At 45.7% G+C, this 16,723-nt stretch overlaps 2 protein-coding genes across 5 annotated transcripts in view; one reads left to right on the forward strand and one right to left on the reverse strand.

The window, feature by feature from the left end:
- Positions 1-9,927, forward strand: part of TSTD2 (thiosulfate sulfurtransferase like domain containing 2) — a 28,777-nt gene extending 18,850 nt beyond the window's left edge. For both annotated transcript variants that reach the window (XM_069576115.1, XM_069576114.1), the window contains exons 6-10: positions 352-457; positions 3,982-4,100; positions 4,583-4,741; positions 5,282-5,420; positions 7,208-9,927. In XM_069576115.1, the coding sequence (XP_069432216.1) occupies positions 352-457; positions 3,982-4,100; positions 4,583-4,741; positions 5,282-5,420; positions 7,208-7,497 (813 nt within the window). In that variant the 3' untranslated portion in view covers positions 7,498-9,927. The remainder of the gene's footprint in view (positions 1-351; positions 458-3,981; positions 4,101-4,582; positions 4,742-5,281; positions 5,421-7,207) is intronic.
- The window catches only part of TMOD1 (tropomodulin 1), an 89,222-nt gene continuing 81,268 nt past the window's right edge, over positions 8,770-16,723 (reverse strand). For all 3 annotated transcript variants that reach the window (XM_069576116.1, XM_069576117.1, XM_069576119.1), the window contains exon 10: positions 8,770-10,375. In XM_069576116.1, coding sequence (XP_069432217.1) covers positions 10,311-10,375 — 65 coding nt within the window. In that variant the 3' untranslated portion in view covers positions 8,770-10,310. The remainder of the gene's footprint in view (positions 10,376-16,723) is intronic.

Consider the following 16,723-nt stretch of genomic DNA (forward strand, 5'->3'; position numbering starts at 1 on the left):
GAAAAAAGGTTGTGACTCCTGAACAAAAGCTTGGATGCAATCTTACATATACAAATTGCTTGGTGGTGTTTCAGTTTTATAGTCAAATACTTACTGCTATAGAAACACCGTTTCAATTTGACATTTCTACACATGGTAGATACGCAATAAAGAAGTGCCAAATATAAGGTTACATCTGTTGTGTAATAACAGGGTAGTTGAAGTATTAAGAAACCTCAAATTAGGAACAGCTCATTCAGTGGGAGAAGGGAGTTAGAGCATAGAATGTTACAGATAATTCAACTTAATAAATATCTTATACCTGGAGATGGGAAAGAAAGACTGTAATCTGTTTTGTTTCTCATTGGCTAGACCAGCAAAGGAGGAGCTTGCTGTTTTCCAGAATTGCGTGTTGGTGTGTTTGAAGAAATTGTGCCTATGGGGATCAGTCCCAATAAGATCTCCTATAAGAAGCCTGGTATGCTTGCTTTAAGAAACATTTTCCTTTTCTTCATAGGGACAAATCTTAATATAGGGACAAACCTTAATATAGAGACAAATGTGAAAGCTAGACATTCTGATCAGCAAGGGTTGTAATGAAGTCTCTCTTCAGAGTAGCTGTGGGGTGGCTGACACTTGCGTTATTCAGTGCTCAAGTTGGCTCTTCTCTTTGGTGCTCCGGTGTTTGGAGACTTACTGCTTAGAATGACCTGGCTTAGTTATTCTCTTGGTGATGGTTTAGAAAGAAGTTGTTTTCTCTTTCCAAAGATAGCAGTTTGGGAAGAGTATAATTATTACTTGTAAATAGTTCATCAAATGGATAAGACATACAGACTTTTTGCTACAGAGAGCTAGCAGCTTTCAACACTACAGCAGCTTATTTGCAGGTGCTGTAGAATGTTCTCTCTCCCCCTTCACTCATGGGTACCATAGGTGGTTGAAAGACATTTGTTTGGCTGGGGTTTTTAGTTTTGTTTTACTTTTTACTATGAAAAATTTCAAACATTTTAAAAAGTAGAAAAAGTATTACAGTGAACGCTCATGTTCCTATCCTACAGCTTCAACAATTACAGATTCAAGGCCAACTTTCATCAGTCCCCACTCCCTTCCCCCAACCTAGATTATTTAGAAGAGAATCCTGATGTCATATCATTTCATTCCTATTTTAGTAGATCCTGCTAAAAATATAAAGGATTTTTTAAAAATAAATAATTATAAAACCATCATATCCAGAACATTTTAATAGTAATTACTTAATATTATTGAATATCCAGCCAGGGCTTAAAATTCCCAGTTATCTCATAATTTTTAAAGTTTGTTTCTATCTGGATTCAAGTAAGGTCTTCTCATTGTGACTGAGCCTTTTAAGCCCCTTTTAACCTAGAGCCTCCATCTTTTATTTTCCCATGCAGTGTATTTTTTGAAGGAATTAGAAAATTTTGCTTGTAGTATTTCCCACAGTCAGGATAATGCTGACTGCATCTCTATGTAATGTTCCTCTGTCTTTCCTGTGAATTCTAGTCACGTTTATGGTAGTGCTGTCTAACAGGAATATTATGTGAGCCACGATGGAATTTTTCATTTCCAGTAGCCACATGTTAAAAAGTAAAAGGAAACAAGTGAAATTAATTTTAGTAATACCCTTTATTTAATGCAGTGTAGCCAAAATATTATTTCAACTTGTATCCAGTGCAAAAAATTATTAATAAGATATTTTAGGGGCTTCCCTGGTGGCTCAGTGGTAAAGAATCTGCCTGCCAATGCAGGAGACACGAGTGTCCCACCTGGCTGCAGAGCAACTAAGCCCGTGTGCCATAACTATTGAGCCTGTGCTCCAGAGCCAGGGAACTGCAGCTGCTGAGGCCACGTGCCGCAACGACTGAAGCCGGCGTGCCCTAGAGCCTGTGCTCTGGAACAACAGAAATCACAAGAAGCCTGCACGCCGCACCTAGAGAGTAGCCACTGCTCACCACAGCTAGAGCAAAGCCCACGCGGCAACACAGACCAGTACTGCCAAAAAGAAATACAAACTGTAACAACAAAGAGAGATGGTACTTTTTTCTTTTGTGGTATACTAAGTCCTTGAAATTCTGCACATGTCACCCTTATTACAGAGAAGGCAATGGCACCCCACTCCAGTACTCTTGCCTGGAAAATCTCATGGACGGAGGAGCCTGGTAGGCTACAGTCCATGGGGTCTCGAAGAGTCGGACACGACTGAGCGACTTCTCTTTCACTTTTCACTTTCATGCACTGGAGAAGGAAATGGCAACCCACTCCAGTGTTCTTGCCTGGAGAATCCCAGAGACGGGGGAGCCTGGTGGGCTGCCGTCTATGGGGTCACACAGAGTCCGACACTACTGAAGCGACTTAGCAGCAGCAGCAGCAGCACCCTTATTACAGCACATCTCAAACCACACTGCCAGTGCCCGTTAGCCACATGTTGGCTAGTGGCTGCCATATTAGACAGCTCACATCTAGAGGCTTGATCAGATTCAGGTTTGATTACCATTTTTCTTTTTTTTCCTTTTTCCCCCAAGTCTACTTCATAGGTAGTATTGTCTCCTTTCATCAGGAAATAGGTCTGACTAGCTCTATGTTCATTTTTTAATATGTAAATATTTAAAAAGGATAAGAGTTAAACCAGAGGGAAATGGGAGTAAGATACAAGCATCTGGGGAAGGAGACACATTTATGAGGACAGAAGGCCCCAAAGGGCCGTGTCTGCTTAGTGTCCTCACCTTGGCAGGAGGACCTCGTCGGCACTACAGGACCTCGCCGTGGAGGTGAGGGGAGAATGGGCTCCAGGTAGTGCTGTGTGGCCTTCATTTGAGCTGCGTTATTTGAAAGCACTTCTTCTAAGCAGGTCTATGTGAGTCACTGATCAGGCCTCCACAGGGCCAGGAGAGTAGCCACAGTAATAGCAGCAGCAGGAACAGGTTTGGTTCCCTGCAGCTCCCTGTAAGGGGAAGGCTCAACAGATTTCCATGCTTGTCATCACAGTTTTGAACCTCCCTTTCCACCCCACTGTTTTGGTGACTGTGTAATTATGTGACAATCACATATAAAATCCGGCCTTGTTACATTCTTCCCTGCAGTCCTCAGATGGGCAGGCAGGAATCTAGCTCTGGGTCTCTAACCCCATCTGGTGCCCAGCAGCTTCACGGGGCTGTCGGGATCCATCATGAGTGGTAACTGACGCATCAGAGCCCCCACCCATGAGGTGTGGTTGCTCCCCTGCCAGATTCACCAAAAGTTCTTCACAAGCTACTGAGATGTCTGGACCCCTAAAGGTATAGGAATATTTCTCCCCTGGAGCGTAGAGAAGGCAAAAGGCCCCAGCAGACAGGTTCTTTGTTCTTAGTCTCCTTGTATTTTACTTCATCTCCTTTCTCTCCTTCTTCTGGCCTTTCATCTTTTCTCTCTTGCTTCTTTCTCAGATTTCATTCCTGCTGTCAACCCCTTTTCTCCTTGACTCACGCACACAAACTTAGACACATTCTTCTCTGTTATATTTTTTAGAGACTTATTCAAACCTTGTTCCTTAACCATATGCTCACACCTGCCTGAGGTTCTTAACCTTGGACTTGATGTCGGTATAGAACAGTTTCTAAAGCCTGTAGTCAAGCATATACACGTCCAGGCCCCTCCATATACAGGAACAATTGAACACTGGCCATAACATGGACCAGCAAACCCCTATGGCAGTTTACATCTCTACAGTCTGGCTTTTATCATTGGGTTAGGCCAAGTATGAGAATGCAGAATTCTTTGGCTAATTATTTCTAAACTGCCAGGTCTCTACAGCACTCATCTTAGGAGGGAGAATGAGGACATGGAATTACTAAATTCTGTCATTATACTGATCAGATAGCATTATTTTCAGACATAATTGTAACTATGAAGAGGAACTGTTTAGGTGGGGAGGAACAAATGGAAATCATTGGGCTGGGCCCTGTGTGATTTGGTTTTATTTTTAACCAGTTTTTTGTTTGGTTTTAGGAATCCATTTATCCCCAGGTGAATTTCATAAAGAAGTAGAAAAGTTTCTGTCTCAGGCAAATCAAGAAGAAAGTGATACTATCCTATTGGACTGCAGAAACTTCTATGAAAGCAAAATAGTAAGTAAGAAAACCACAACTGAGTTCCTGCAGCACAGCATGTTTCTGAAGGGGACACTGTGTGCCCACCTGTGGCCCAGTCAGTGGCTCTCCTCCCGCCGCTAGCAGAGAAAACCCGAGCCTTTGAACCCAGAATCTGGTGAGAAAGGCTAAGAAAATACGGATTAAAGACATCTTGCACAAAATGAACTGTCTCCTATATGCCTACCCCTAGACACATGTCAGGATCTTGTCAAGTTTGCCTTGGGCAACCTCTCCAGTTCCCCAAGGTCTCTGAATGGGTAACACACAGCCCACCCAGCCTTGTTTCTAAGTTTTAGCTCTTGAAGTTTGAAAGATCAGAGTATGGGATGAAAACAGCAGCGAGCAAGTGCTTCCTTGCCAAGGCAAGGCTGAGGAGTGGTGGTTGACACAGAAAGAATCTTTGTTCTTACCAGGTATGTTTTTCTGATAATTTTATTTCTGCTGCTTCTATATTATAGGGACGATTCCAGGGCTGCTTAGCCCCAGACATCAGGAAATTTAGTTATTTCCCTAGCTACGTTGATGAAAATCTAGAACTTTTCAAAGAGAAGCGGGTGCTGATGTATTGCACTGGGGGCATCCGTTGTGAGCGGGGTTCAGCCTACCTGAAAACCAAGGTGAGTTTGCAACCTTAGGGCACTGCAGGCATGGAGGCGAAGGAAGCTCCCACCCCCAGCCAGCAGGATTTATTGTCCCCTTGTATGGTTCCAGCATAGAGTTTCTAAGTATAAAGTCTGAAGTTCTTAAATCTCAAGATGTGAAAAGCACTCATCAGTCTTAGAGACTCATCAAGTACAAAAGGGAAAGATTAATTGACATCTCCCTTTTCCTAATCCTTTTGCTTGATCCTGAGAAGAGCAAATTCAGTAACATTACATGTCCCAACAGGTGTCCACCTATATTTAGGGAGCCACAAAAATAGTTGGGCTTCCCAAGATCTCAAGAGTGAAGGCCCTAACTGCTGTCCTCAGCCATCCCCCTAGCGGGCAAGGTCTGGCCAGTTGGTTCCTCGCCCCCCTTGGTCAGCAGTTCTTCAGTGTCCCACAAGGGAACCAGGACCCCCGTTCTGGCATTCCTACCACATGTCGCTTCTCTGTGGAGCTTCCTACTGCTCTTTGCTAGTCTCCTCAAATTTCCTCTTGTGTTTCCACACACAGGGAGTGTGCAAAGAAGTGTTCCAGCTCAAGGGTGGAATCCACAAGTACCTGGAAGAGTTTCCTGATGGTTTTTACAAAGGGAAGTTGTTTGTTTTCGATGAGCGTTATGCCTTATCCTTCAACAATGACATAGTGTCAGGTAGGTCAGCACTGGCTTGGAACCGCAGCTCCTGAGCAGGCACACCCTCTGATTAACCTTCTGGAAGGCAGGCCAGTACTGAGTACGTGACGAATAAAGCAAGGGAAAAGGACTGCCCAGCACCACTGTTTCCCACCAGAGCTGGGGATGCAGTGGTGGAGCAGGCAGAACCCTGACCGTTAGGAGGCCTGGGCTAGGATCTGACTCTGTTGATTACTAGTTGAACAAGTCCTTTAAAATGGGAATAACCTCACTCACTCTGTCCACTTGCTAAGAGTTGAACCAACAGGCTAAATCTAGGGTCTTAACCTGGAGTTGGTAATATTATACTAAAGGGGCCTATGAATTTGGACTGGAAAATAACTTCATCTTTGGTTTCATAACCCCTCACTAAATATAGCACTTCAATTATGAATGTAAGAAGCAAATCGGGTGTATTGGATGTACTTGTGACTTTGTCATCAATAGAAATCACAGTATTTTCATTATTACAGCTGCTGTGAATATTTCAAAATAGCATTTACGTGCATCATTGCTTCAAAATGGAAAGTTATTAGGCCCATCACTAAATATTATTATTTTATGTGTGAAATACCATACTGTATCCCAGACTTTGAAGAATATTGTTCTTTTGTATTTCTGCATAGTTGGTTTCCTTTGTGATCTTATGTATTTTATTTTCTGCATTCATGGCACAAATAAAAGAACCCCTAGTTAGATGGTGTGTGGACACATGTGTTATGCATGTTTAGAGTGGTGGGTGGGGCATTCCAGGGTGGGAGCTGAGCCCAGGGCCAGAGGCAGAGTGGCTGCAGGGAGCCTGCGTTCAGACTGTAGTTTGGAATCCACAATGACATGCGGTACCAGATGAAAGCAGTCAGGAGGAGGAAGATGAAATTAATCTTTAAGCAAATAGATCTTCATTCTGGATGCCACTGTTCTGAATGGAAAGGTCATAAGCAGACAACCCTAGTGACTGTCAGAATTTTTTAGAGCTTCTTTGACCAGGGACTGAGATTGAATTAATACCTGGATAATAAATAAGATGGGAGTTTGATTTCCTCTCCCCTTTCTTCTTGATCTTTTTATTCATTTTAATGGTCTTGTTTTGTCTTATTGGAAGCAACTTCAGATCTCTAATGGCGCTAGAGGGAGAAAAAAGGGGGGAGAAAAAAGGGGGGAGAGAGGGCCCAAAGGTAGCTTAGATAAGCTGGGTAAGGAGACTTGAAGAATGATGTTATCAGTGGTAATAGGAAGTCAGCAGGGAAAAGAGGCTGAGAAAGTAGATACATGAGCTTTAGGACTCGTGTGGCTGAGTGTGCCCTGGCAAGAGCAGATCCACAGGCCTGGGGAGACGGGTGTGGACTGCAGAATTTCGATGTGCAGTCACCTGTATTCAGGCGTGTTGTGTCTTGGTGCAAAAGGGAATGGTGTTAAGGAAAAAAGCCAACAAAGGGTGTTGGCCAGCTTGGGACTAGTTGATGAAACAGAAAAACGTTACTACCTGTTTTCTAAATGGGGAAAAGAAAAATGGGTCCATGAATGCTAGAATCAAAAGACAAATCCTAGAAGCAACCTAACCCCAAAAAGGGGGGATGGTGGGGGACCTTGTCAGTTAGAAGACAAGAGATTTACACTGTTTAGAAACCTTCCCCAGGCCCGAAAGGATAATCAGATGCTGATGAGCAAAGGGCTGGGCTTAGGGACTGGAGAAGTGCCTGCCTACACGGTGTGTGTTCACGCATGTGTGCTTGTGTTCTTATAACAAGGCTTTTCTTTCTTCCCAGAATGTTCCTACTGTGGGGTCCCATGGGACCACTATAAACTCTGCTGCACTCCCCAGTGCCGCCAGCTCGTCCTGACCTGCCCTGCCTGCCAAGAACGAGGATTCACAGCCTGTTGTGCCACGTGTCAAGACAAAGGGAACAGACAGGCTGCAAGCCCAGCCCAGAGCAGCTTTAAAGAGGAATGCGAGTGTACAGCCCGAAGGCCACGTGTACCGAGGGAGCTCTCACAGCGGGGGCCTCTCGCAGCAGGAGCCTCTTCTCTCGAGCCTGGGGCCCAGGCTGGATGTTGATGGGAGCGGCCCCTCTGTGTTCCCCCAGGCATTCACACAGCTAGGTCTGGGGCCGCCACGTATTGGAGAACATTAGGGCTGCACTAACAAAGACACAGGGACCTTCAGAGCTGCCAGAGCCACCATGGTCAGCTAGTCACCATGGTAGCACCTGCCCTCCACAAGAGAGGGAAGAGGGATTTGGGTGCTGACCTCTTACCAGAGACATTCTGGCTCAGAAGGTGCTAGGGCACAGAAAAAGTGAGCTTTGTGGGATCCCAAAGTTCCTAAGGCAGAGAGCCTTGAACCTGGTGACCTGACCTGCCCCTTCTGCACAGGGCTGGCGGTAGTCATTTTATCAGCACACCTGTCTGATTTGCACATTTTGTCCTGATGGCAAAAATGAAAGCTGTGTCGCCCTAAAAGTGGACTTCTCAGAACTGGGTCTCTTAGGTCGATCCACCATCCACCCCTACCCTCCTCTTTTCCCTGCTAGCCTCAGAGCACTGGACCAGGATCTGCCAACTGCAGCACGTGGCCCACCTCTTTCTGTAAATAAAGTTTTATTGGACTAGCCACAGCCATTCACTTACATATCATCTTTGACAGAATTAAGCATTTACAAGAAAGACATGGCCTGCAAAGCCTACAGTGTTTACAGGTGTACCTCGGAGATACAGATTCAGTTCCAAACCACCACATCAAAATGAGTTACATGAACTTTTTAGTTTCTTATTATATATAAAAGGTATGCTTACATTATGCTGTAGACTATTAAGTGTACAATAGTATTGTGTCTAAAGAAACAATGTATATCACCTAATTAAAATTTTGTATTGCTAAAAATGCTGTCATCTGACAATGTGGGGTTGTCACAAACCTTTAATTTGTAAAAACCGAAATATCTGTAAAGCATAGTAAAGCAAGATATGCCTGAACTATCTGGCCCTTTACAGAAAAAAAAAAAAACCTTGCCACCTCTAGTCTAGACGAACAGCTCATCTGGTGGAGGAGACAGTCTTAAAGATATGGCCATCTTCACTTTTTATGGATTTGAGAGATTTCCCTGTAATAGTTTCTGCTGCTCTCAGCATCCACACTGCTAGCTCTTAAGCATCTTTGAGAGTACCACCTTATGAGCTCAATGACACTGACATCTGGGCGGCAGTTTTTAGGTAAACACCTCAGAACATAAGACATCCTGCGTGAGGTTACTGAGCACTGCTGTGGTGGTTTCCCAGCCTCCGGCCAACACGTCAGGCACAAGACCCAAGAAACACATGCACAGCCATCCACAGACCAACAGATTTAATAGTATAGTGCAGTTTCCAGTGATGCAGAATACAGCTGCAATTGTGTTTCAAGGAGAAGCCGAGTGGGGCTGGCTGTCCCTGCAGCACGGAGCCACTCCTGGGCCCATCTGCAGTCTCAGCAGACACTCCTCCATGGTGGTGAGCCCTGGCTCCATCTCTGGTTACCCTGTACTGTCCACATCATTACAGTTCAGTGTGCAAGACTTTTTTCATCAAAAGCCTCTCTGCTCAGTGCTCCGCAGCTTGGTCTATGTTCGTCTGCTCTTTGGCCTGTCCTTTGTTCTAAGATTTGCTGAAACACTCATAAAAATAACTCCCCAAGCAACAGAAATACTAGTTTAACTGGCACTGTGGTATATTAAAAGGCACAAGGGCAGTGTGGCTTAACATTTTTGCTGGATCCCAGGAGATGCACGTGATGTTAAAAAGGGATCTGGCTGAGATGCCAAAATTACATTTTCAGAATTCACCATCTTGGGTGGCTTGGCCAGGTTTCCTAATTCTCAGATATCTAGATTTTCTTCACCATTGCCCTTGAGAGGCTTCATTGACAGGCGAGATCAGCGGTGACTTGTCTAATAAGTGATGTGACGGTGCCTGAAGTCTGTAAGCATAAGCCATGATGGACTGGAAATTCATCTCAATAGTGATTCACCTCACGTAAGGCACTGGCCTACTACTGACTGTGCAATTATGAGTGTTTTCAAGTATTTGGCCATAGGTTTTCACATCCATTGTAAGGCTGGCGTTCGGTAAGGAAACAATTCTTCTGACTCCAGTACTGTAAATAAATCCCAGATGTTGATAAAGAACACCCAGGGAAATGCTTTTGCCTGGAATTGGTTTTTGTTTTTTCAAAAAGGATGATTTTTAAAATGAATTTTCATTACTGGCTTTTTCTATCATTCCCTGGTAACCAGCAAAAGGATCATTCTTTGATTGCTGGCAAAGCTCTGTGGGCTTGTCTTTCTTGAGGTTAAAAAAACAAAAACAAAAACTGTTCTTGATCCAGAAATCAATTTAGCAACTTTAATCTTGAGGTTCTTAAAATTTAAAGGAGGATTAATAAAGAATGATGATCTGTTTGTTAAAGAGCTAAGATAAAATTTGTAATAAAATATTTTATAATGCTTTTCAACCATGTGGAAGAGGGTGCTGTTTGTTCATGTTACACATTTTAAGCAGACCGGAAACACCACATACCAAGGTCACTGAAACTGGACTTCTGGGGTTAAGTCACTGCTGCTCTAACATCATCTTCAGTAAGATCTGTCGGTTCAGGGGCTTCTTAGTTTTTAAATAATAAACAGACTGAATTTCTGTGACTAAAGAAAAACTTCACATTAACCATAGTTTATAAAATTTTCAGCTACAACCACTAGCTAACCTAAAACCTTAGTGCATGAAGAACTGAACCACAACAGGGTTTGTGCTGGCATTCTGCCTTCTGGTTCCCACCGCAGAGCACAGCTTATCAGTAGAACACGTCCAGTTCAAAGGCGTGGTCAGCGCCTGCACACACTAGACGCCGCTCCGGCACTTGGGAATGATGGGCCCGGTCAGGTCTGCCAGCCTCCTCTTCCTCACTGGAAAGGAATGGAGATGAGACGTGAGCAGCTGTCCCTGGGCCCCAGAACCACCACCGTGGCTTGGAAAGCGCCGGGAAGCTTCTTGACAACTTTGCTGAGCACACTCTGAAGTCTGTTTTTAAAGGACAGCTTGTGAGCCTTTACTGAGAGGAGGGCCTCTAGTGGTGTAGATTCGTTCAAAAAGTACTTGTGAAGCGCTGGCCACACAAGTGTAAAACCCGCTTTATCCAACTCTACTGTCATCCTTTGTATACAGAGGCCCCATGGTTGAAGATCCTTACTCCAGGTCAGACAGAGGTTAAGTTCAGTCCATCTTAATGAAATCTTAACCTGCTGGTAAGGTTTCCCTCGGCCCTTCCTCAGAGTTCTTGGCCTGCCTGTGTAAACAACAGCATCTGCCCTGAAGATTACTCTGCATTATCTGTATCCCTTATGGTTAACCTTGACATTTTCCCAGAGGCAAGACAATATCAAGTCCAAACACTGTTCACATAGCAGGGGAGTTAAATGTCCCAAAGAGGAAAGCATTAGCCAGGGGGTTGCAGGCGGAGTCATTAGCTTATGAGATGGCGGTGATGGTGGGGGCCAGGGGGAAGGGTCCCCTTTGTTGTAATAAAGGAGAGTGTTTGAAACAAAACAGTGTCTGCAGATGAAAACCAAGCAGCAAGTCACATCAGCTACAAGAGAAAGGCAGGTCAAAGGCTGTAGAGCCAGTGGGTGGCAGTCAAGGGGGCTGCAGGTGTGGCAGAGACAGGATGCTATTGTGAGAGGGAAAAAGTTTGTCTACACAGACACCTTCTAGTTCCCGAGCTAAACAAATTTAGATCTCAGATGGATGCTTACAAGCTGTAACAAGAACCGAATCGGCCTGTGTGTGACACTGAGCGTACAAAGCAGAACCACCCAGGAAGGTGTGTTACTCTGGTTGTGGCTAGGAGCTGGTGGGGAGACACACAGTTTGCCCCATCTGGGGCCTAGAGTTTAGCTTTTGCCTGGGCTGCTCCTCTCCCCTGCACCTCCCTGGAAAGAGCAATGAACGCAAATCGGCGGGCTGTCTCCTGGAGAGAAGACAGTGTGTCTGGCCAGATTCCTGGAGACCATCAGAATGTGTAACAGCTTGGAGGGAGACGTGGGGGGAACAACCACCAAAGCCCAAAGAGCAGAAGAGGTTTGCCCAGAGTGATGAGAGGGTTTACACAAACCAGGCTTGGCAGCATCTCCACGTTAGCTGAGTAAGCATTACACCCCATTTACACTCAGCCCCTCACTGGAGCCCCTCCAACAATTCCAGAGTGTCAGTGCAGTCACCACTGCCATGCCATGGATGAGGGAATTATGGCAGGGAACAAAACAACAGAGCTGGCACCAGACAGAACCAAGGCTGTGACTCATCTTAAGCCTCGGTCCAGCGCCTCCCTCGGTACAATCAGGCCCTGTCTATGCAGGCTGTACACATACACGTCTCATCTGGGTCTCACAAGGGGACAGCTCCTTTCCCCTGGAGAAGAGAAGGGAGCCAGGGTTCCTGAGGGCAAGGTAGCAGAGCCAGGACTCGAACCTGAGGCCCCAGTCCGTGGCTTGAGGTAAGAAAGGAACCCCATGGGGTCTAACCCAACATGCCCTCAGTAAGTATGCTGGGCTGCATCTGCACAGGGTTCCCCAGGCGCTGGCTTCTACAGGAACTGGATGGGGAGAAAAGAAAGGCACCACTTTGGAATTATTTTCCCCCATTTTAATAATGAAGAAACTTGAGGCCAAGAGAGGAAAAGTATCTTGCCTCAAGTCATGGTGAATAAAAGACACAACTGGGAGCAGATGCCAGGTCTTCCAGGTTCCTTCAAATCAACCTGCTTCTTCCTTCCATTAAAGCAGACTCCTCTGTATTGCTTGTCATTACAACTGCCAGAGACTCTTTCACTGTCAGAGCCTCCCAGCGTCTCAAGTCATCGGGACCAATCCCCATCAGCATCTTACACTCCCTCCACCACTTGCCAAGCTTTATACCTCCATCATGCCTTTGGGGCATGTCTTATATACATTTATATGCAGGAGCAATGACAAGAGTGCTGTGATGTGTCAAGCACAAGGATCAGAAATAAAGTAACAGGGGACTAAGATAAATCTACAAGAAATTAGATAAAATATTACAAGTACGCTGGTAGAGCTCATCAAGTATGAGAGGCCCAGTGAACAAAGTGGTCAGATCTTCCAAGGATGGTGGGTAAGTTTCCACTGAATCTTAAACAATAAAGGGGTAGATGGTGGGAACGTGCAGGGAGCATTAGGAGTAACAGTTCCCCAAAGGGCAGCTTTTGCCTAGGTCACTGGGAGACACTCAGCCTTCCTGGACTGGTTGATACCAATATGGCAAGGCGATGGCTTATTGGGGTGTCAGGAGATGAATCTGGCAGGGCCTCACCTGGCCTAGAGCAGACAGCACAGGTTCTGGGGCCAGAACGACTACCAGATCCGGTCCCACTTCCGCCCACTGACAGCAGGTAACTTTACTACTTCTCTAGGCCCCATCTCCTTACCGTAGGATGGGGATGACAACAGTACCTGCCTCACCTGGTTTTTGGGAATGTTACACGAGTTAGTAAGATTGAAGGGTTTAGGGCAGTGCTTGGCACACAGTAATGGCCATGTAAGTATCAGCTATGATTGCAAAGGGACCTGTAAGCCACGTCAAGGAGTTTAACCTGAGAGCAGTGGGAACATAAGAAGGGTTCTAAGCAGAGTGGTGGGATAAGCTTTGGGATGAGCACTGTGAGAGATGCCGGCCCTAGAGGAGCTGCAGGGGCCCGAGGACACTGCAGAATGCTGGGTACGGGTGATGAGGGCTGGACCAGGGCCCAGGAGACATGGATGGTGAGGAGGTGGCTGGCCAGGTTGGCGAAGCACAGACAGAGGGGCCGATTTCTGGCTTGAAACGGTGAGGAAAGTAGTGCTCTTTCCCGAGATGATGAAACTGATTCGGGAGGCATGTGTGTGCTGTGTCTTGGGTGCCTGTTGGGTCTACCTTGAGAAAACAGTAGAGGAGTGACTTTCCCAGAAACGGATGTTTTCTGCTTTCAAACATGTTCCTCTCTCCCCACCCCACCCCCTCCAAAAACATACAACTGTCTTAACCTGGAGGCTGCAATTCAGATTTCATTAAGGGATGAGAGTGTCAGTGGCAGAGTTACAGGACCCTGAGCAGCAGCCTGGCTGTCAGCTATAAAGAGTGTGGAGACAGGAGTCATCTGAGGTACCACCTTGGGAAAGCAGAGATGGGGATCCTTGGCTCCTTCCTGACGCCTTGCTCTCTCCCATGGAACACTGCTAAGAGCCCAGGGCGGGAAGGACCAAAGACATGCCAGTCAGGATGGGTCCTGGGCAGGCTGCTTGTCTGCAGAGCCACTGGCTGACCCATGGGCTTGAGGACTACATGTCTCCCGAGGAGCCCACCTGCCTTGCAGGCAAGCAAAGCCTAGGCCCTGCAGACCTGGCCCATGGCCAGGAGCCAGCTCAGAGGTTGGTTGGAGAGAGAAGGAAGCCGAAGAGGCCTGTTCCCTTCCATCTAGAGCTTGCTACCTGCCGCCGGACTGCAGCAGCAGACGAGTCACAACCACCGTGGCTGGGCTCTAATGACAAACGGGTTCAGCTGGGAAATGCAAAAGCCTATTGGCTTCATCAGAGCATCAGGAGCAGGATGAGAAAAACATGTTGCAAAGACAGTCAATTTCTTTTAGAGGAGGACACTGATGCACCATCAGAATTGGAAGTGTTTCTTTCACAAAAAGTTAGCAGACAGGCACAATTTGCTCTTAAAGCTAAAAATCCTACTTCACCAACTGGTACTCTGTTGTGTGCAGTCACTTAGATCATTCTGCTCTAATTCCTTTTGTGGGAAAACCCAATGGAACCGCTGCACAGGTCTCAGGGGGAACCCACTTTAATACCCTGTCATTCCCACCTAGGAAACTGCCACTGTCCCACTACCCACCTGATTTCCTCACCAAAGTCCTGAGCTCAGCACTAAAGGCCTTTGGCTCACAGCCTCCCATACCTACCCCCTCAGCCCCACTCCCATGAACAACCCATGTGCCTGGTCATCGTCCCTGCCTTTGCCCATGCTGTTCCCTCTGCTGGCAATGCCCTTCCCTTCCTTCTCTGTGGCCTCCTGCTTCTCCTATTACAGTTCCTCCCTCCTTTCAGAACCTCCTGTCTCTCCTATCCTGCATACTGGGTCCTATCACCCTGCCGTTGCCAGCAACCCCACCAGGAACTCCTGCCAACCTCCCTCTTCTTCACAAGGCTGACTCAAGCCCACCCTCACCAGGAGGCATGGCTTAAACTGGCCTCTGTCCTCACAAATTATCTGCTTGTTTTGTCTGCATACAGTCTGTAGGCCTTCCTGAATCTAGGGATCTGACTTTGAGTCTTTTTCTCCACTAAGAGGTTGTAAAGGTTTTTGAGTCAGGGAACTGGCTTTCTGCTACCGCTTATGTCACCTCGCACAGCCCTGGGCACCCAAAAGGTGCTAACAAAGTACTCACTGTAACTCAGGTGTGACACTGTAACTAAAAAAGGTGTGACGTGACCGAGCCACTGCCTAGAAGTGCAGTCCCTCCCAGGCCTCAGTTCCTCCAGAAGAGGACGGAAGGAGGAGCCTGAAGTCCTGTCCAGCAATGGCACGCAAGGCTCCTGCCATGACCTCACCAAGTCCCTGGTGATAGGAACTGGGCCTGGATTTTGGAACACAGACTCTCAGGACATAGTGTCCTCAAGGGCCATTTCCTCTAGCCTTCAGCTGATACCGGGGTCCCCCCTACAGCACTCCTGACTCATCTGGAAACTTCTAATCCTAGAAAGAAGTCCTCTAAGCCATCTTGCCACTGGAAGACCAAAGCTCAATTAGCCCTGAGACAGGCACTGAGGAACACATAAGACATTTAATCTGAGATTTTTTTTTTTTTTTAAAGTGAGGTTCCTGCATATCAGAATAGAACTCAAGGCTTTTTAGTGCTGGTTCTGCAGCCAACAGAGTCTAGGTTATGGGCTGTCCTCAACAATTCAGTGTAGCTATCACTGAGAAGGGGGGTGACAGAGGATGAGATAGTTGAATCAACTCAATGGACATGAGTTTGAGCAAACTCCAGGAGATAGTGAAGGACATGGAAGCCTGGCATGCTGCAGTCCATGGGGTCACAAAGGGTCAAACACAACTAAGCAATTTAACAATAACCTCTGTTACACCATGATAATTATAATTCTTAGTGGTTTGCGTTTGCTCATGTTTTATTGCAAATAAGGACACTTCACAAACCAGGACACTTGGTGTGGGTTTTTGTTTGATGGACTTTTCTAGATCTGCAGCTCTAGAAAAAAGTAACAGCTAGGGTAAGAAATGAATAAATAGCTTCTTAAGAACATGAACCTATCACCTTCAACACCCAGTGCACGATAGGTCTTTGACAAATATTTGTTGAATTGAGTAGCTCTGTGGCTCTCTAAGCACAGGTTCTGTGAGTACCTGCCTCCTGCATACACACCTACACACTCACCCCCATTCTTCTAGGCCTTTCGTGTATTAACCTAGCTTCAGATTCATCACCAGGAAGTGACACACCTGAACTCTGAGATGTGCTTTAGTGTTAAGCTCCTTGCATTTTAGTGAGTGTCAGAAACAAAAACTAAACAAAAAGAAACACATTTCGAGCAGGTTCAAATTTGATGAAAAACTCACTGAACACATCATCCTTTAAAAACAGTTAGCTCATAATTCAATCTCAGAAAGAAGCTTTCTTCTTTTTAAAAAATTCATTGTTTCCTTCTAAGAATAGTATAACTTGCTTGTCTTCCTCCTGCCTTTGAGTCTAGGTAACTAGTTGAATATAATGATCAATTAAGTTAACAGGCCCACTCCTTTTCTTGTTTTTTCTTTTCTCCCCCCTCTTATTTTCCTATAGCCTCATCAAACATACTCCTCTTTGGACACTATCAAGTTCTTCAAGCAGGCAGCAGGAAAATACAGGAGAAACAACTACCCACAGAGCTTGAGAACAATTAGCATCTGGAACTAAGTGGGTGATTGGTCTTTCTTTTTGCTCAACTGACTTGTACTTCTATTCAATATTTACTAAGAAAGAGTGTGACATTTTCTTTTTATTTTTTTAGTAAAAAATACAAACTATGCCTGTAATAATTAAATGAATGTAACCTGTTATACTTTACTATGAAGTCAACATTTTCAACCTTTACTTTAAAAGCAATATGAAATCGCCCAGGCTTCAGGTGTGGGTAGTAAGGCTGATTGTTTGCTTTGGGATCTGGGGCTTGGGCCAGACTGTATGATTTGGAGAG

Source organism: Ovis canadensis, chromosome 2 (assembly GCF_042477335.2).
Source record: "Ovis canadensis isolate MfBH-ARS-UI-01 breed Bighorn chromosome 2, ARS-UI_OviCan_v2, whole genome shotgun sequence".
Classification (NCBI taxonomy): domain Eukaryota; kingdom Metazoa; phylum Chordata; class Mammalia; order Artiodactyla; family Bovidae; genus Ovis; species Ovis canadensis.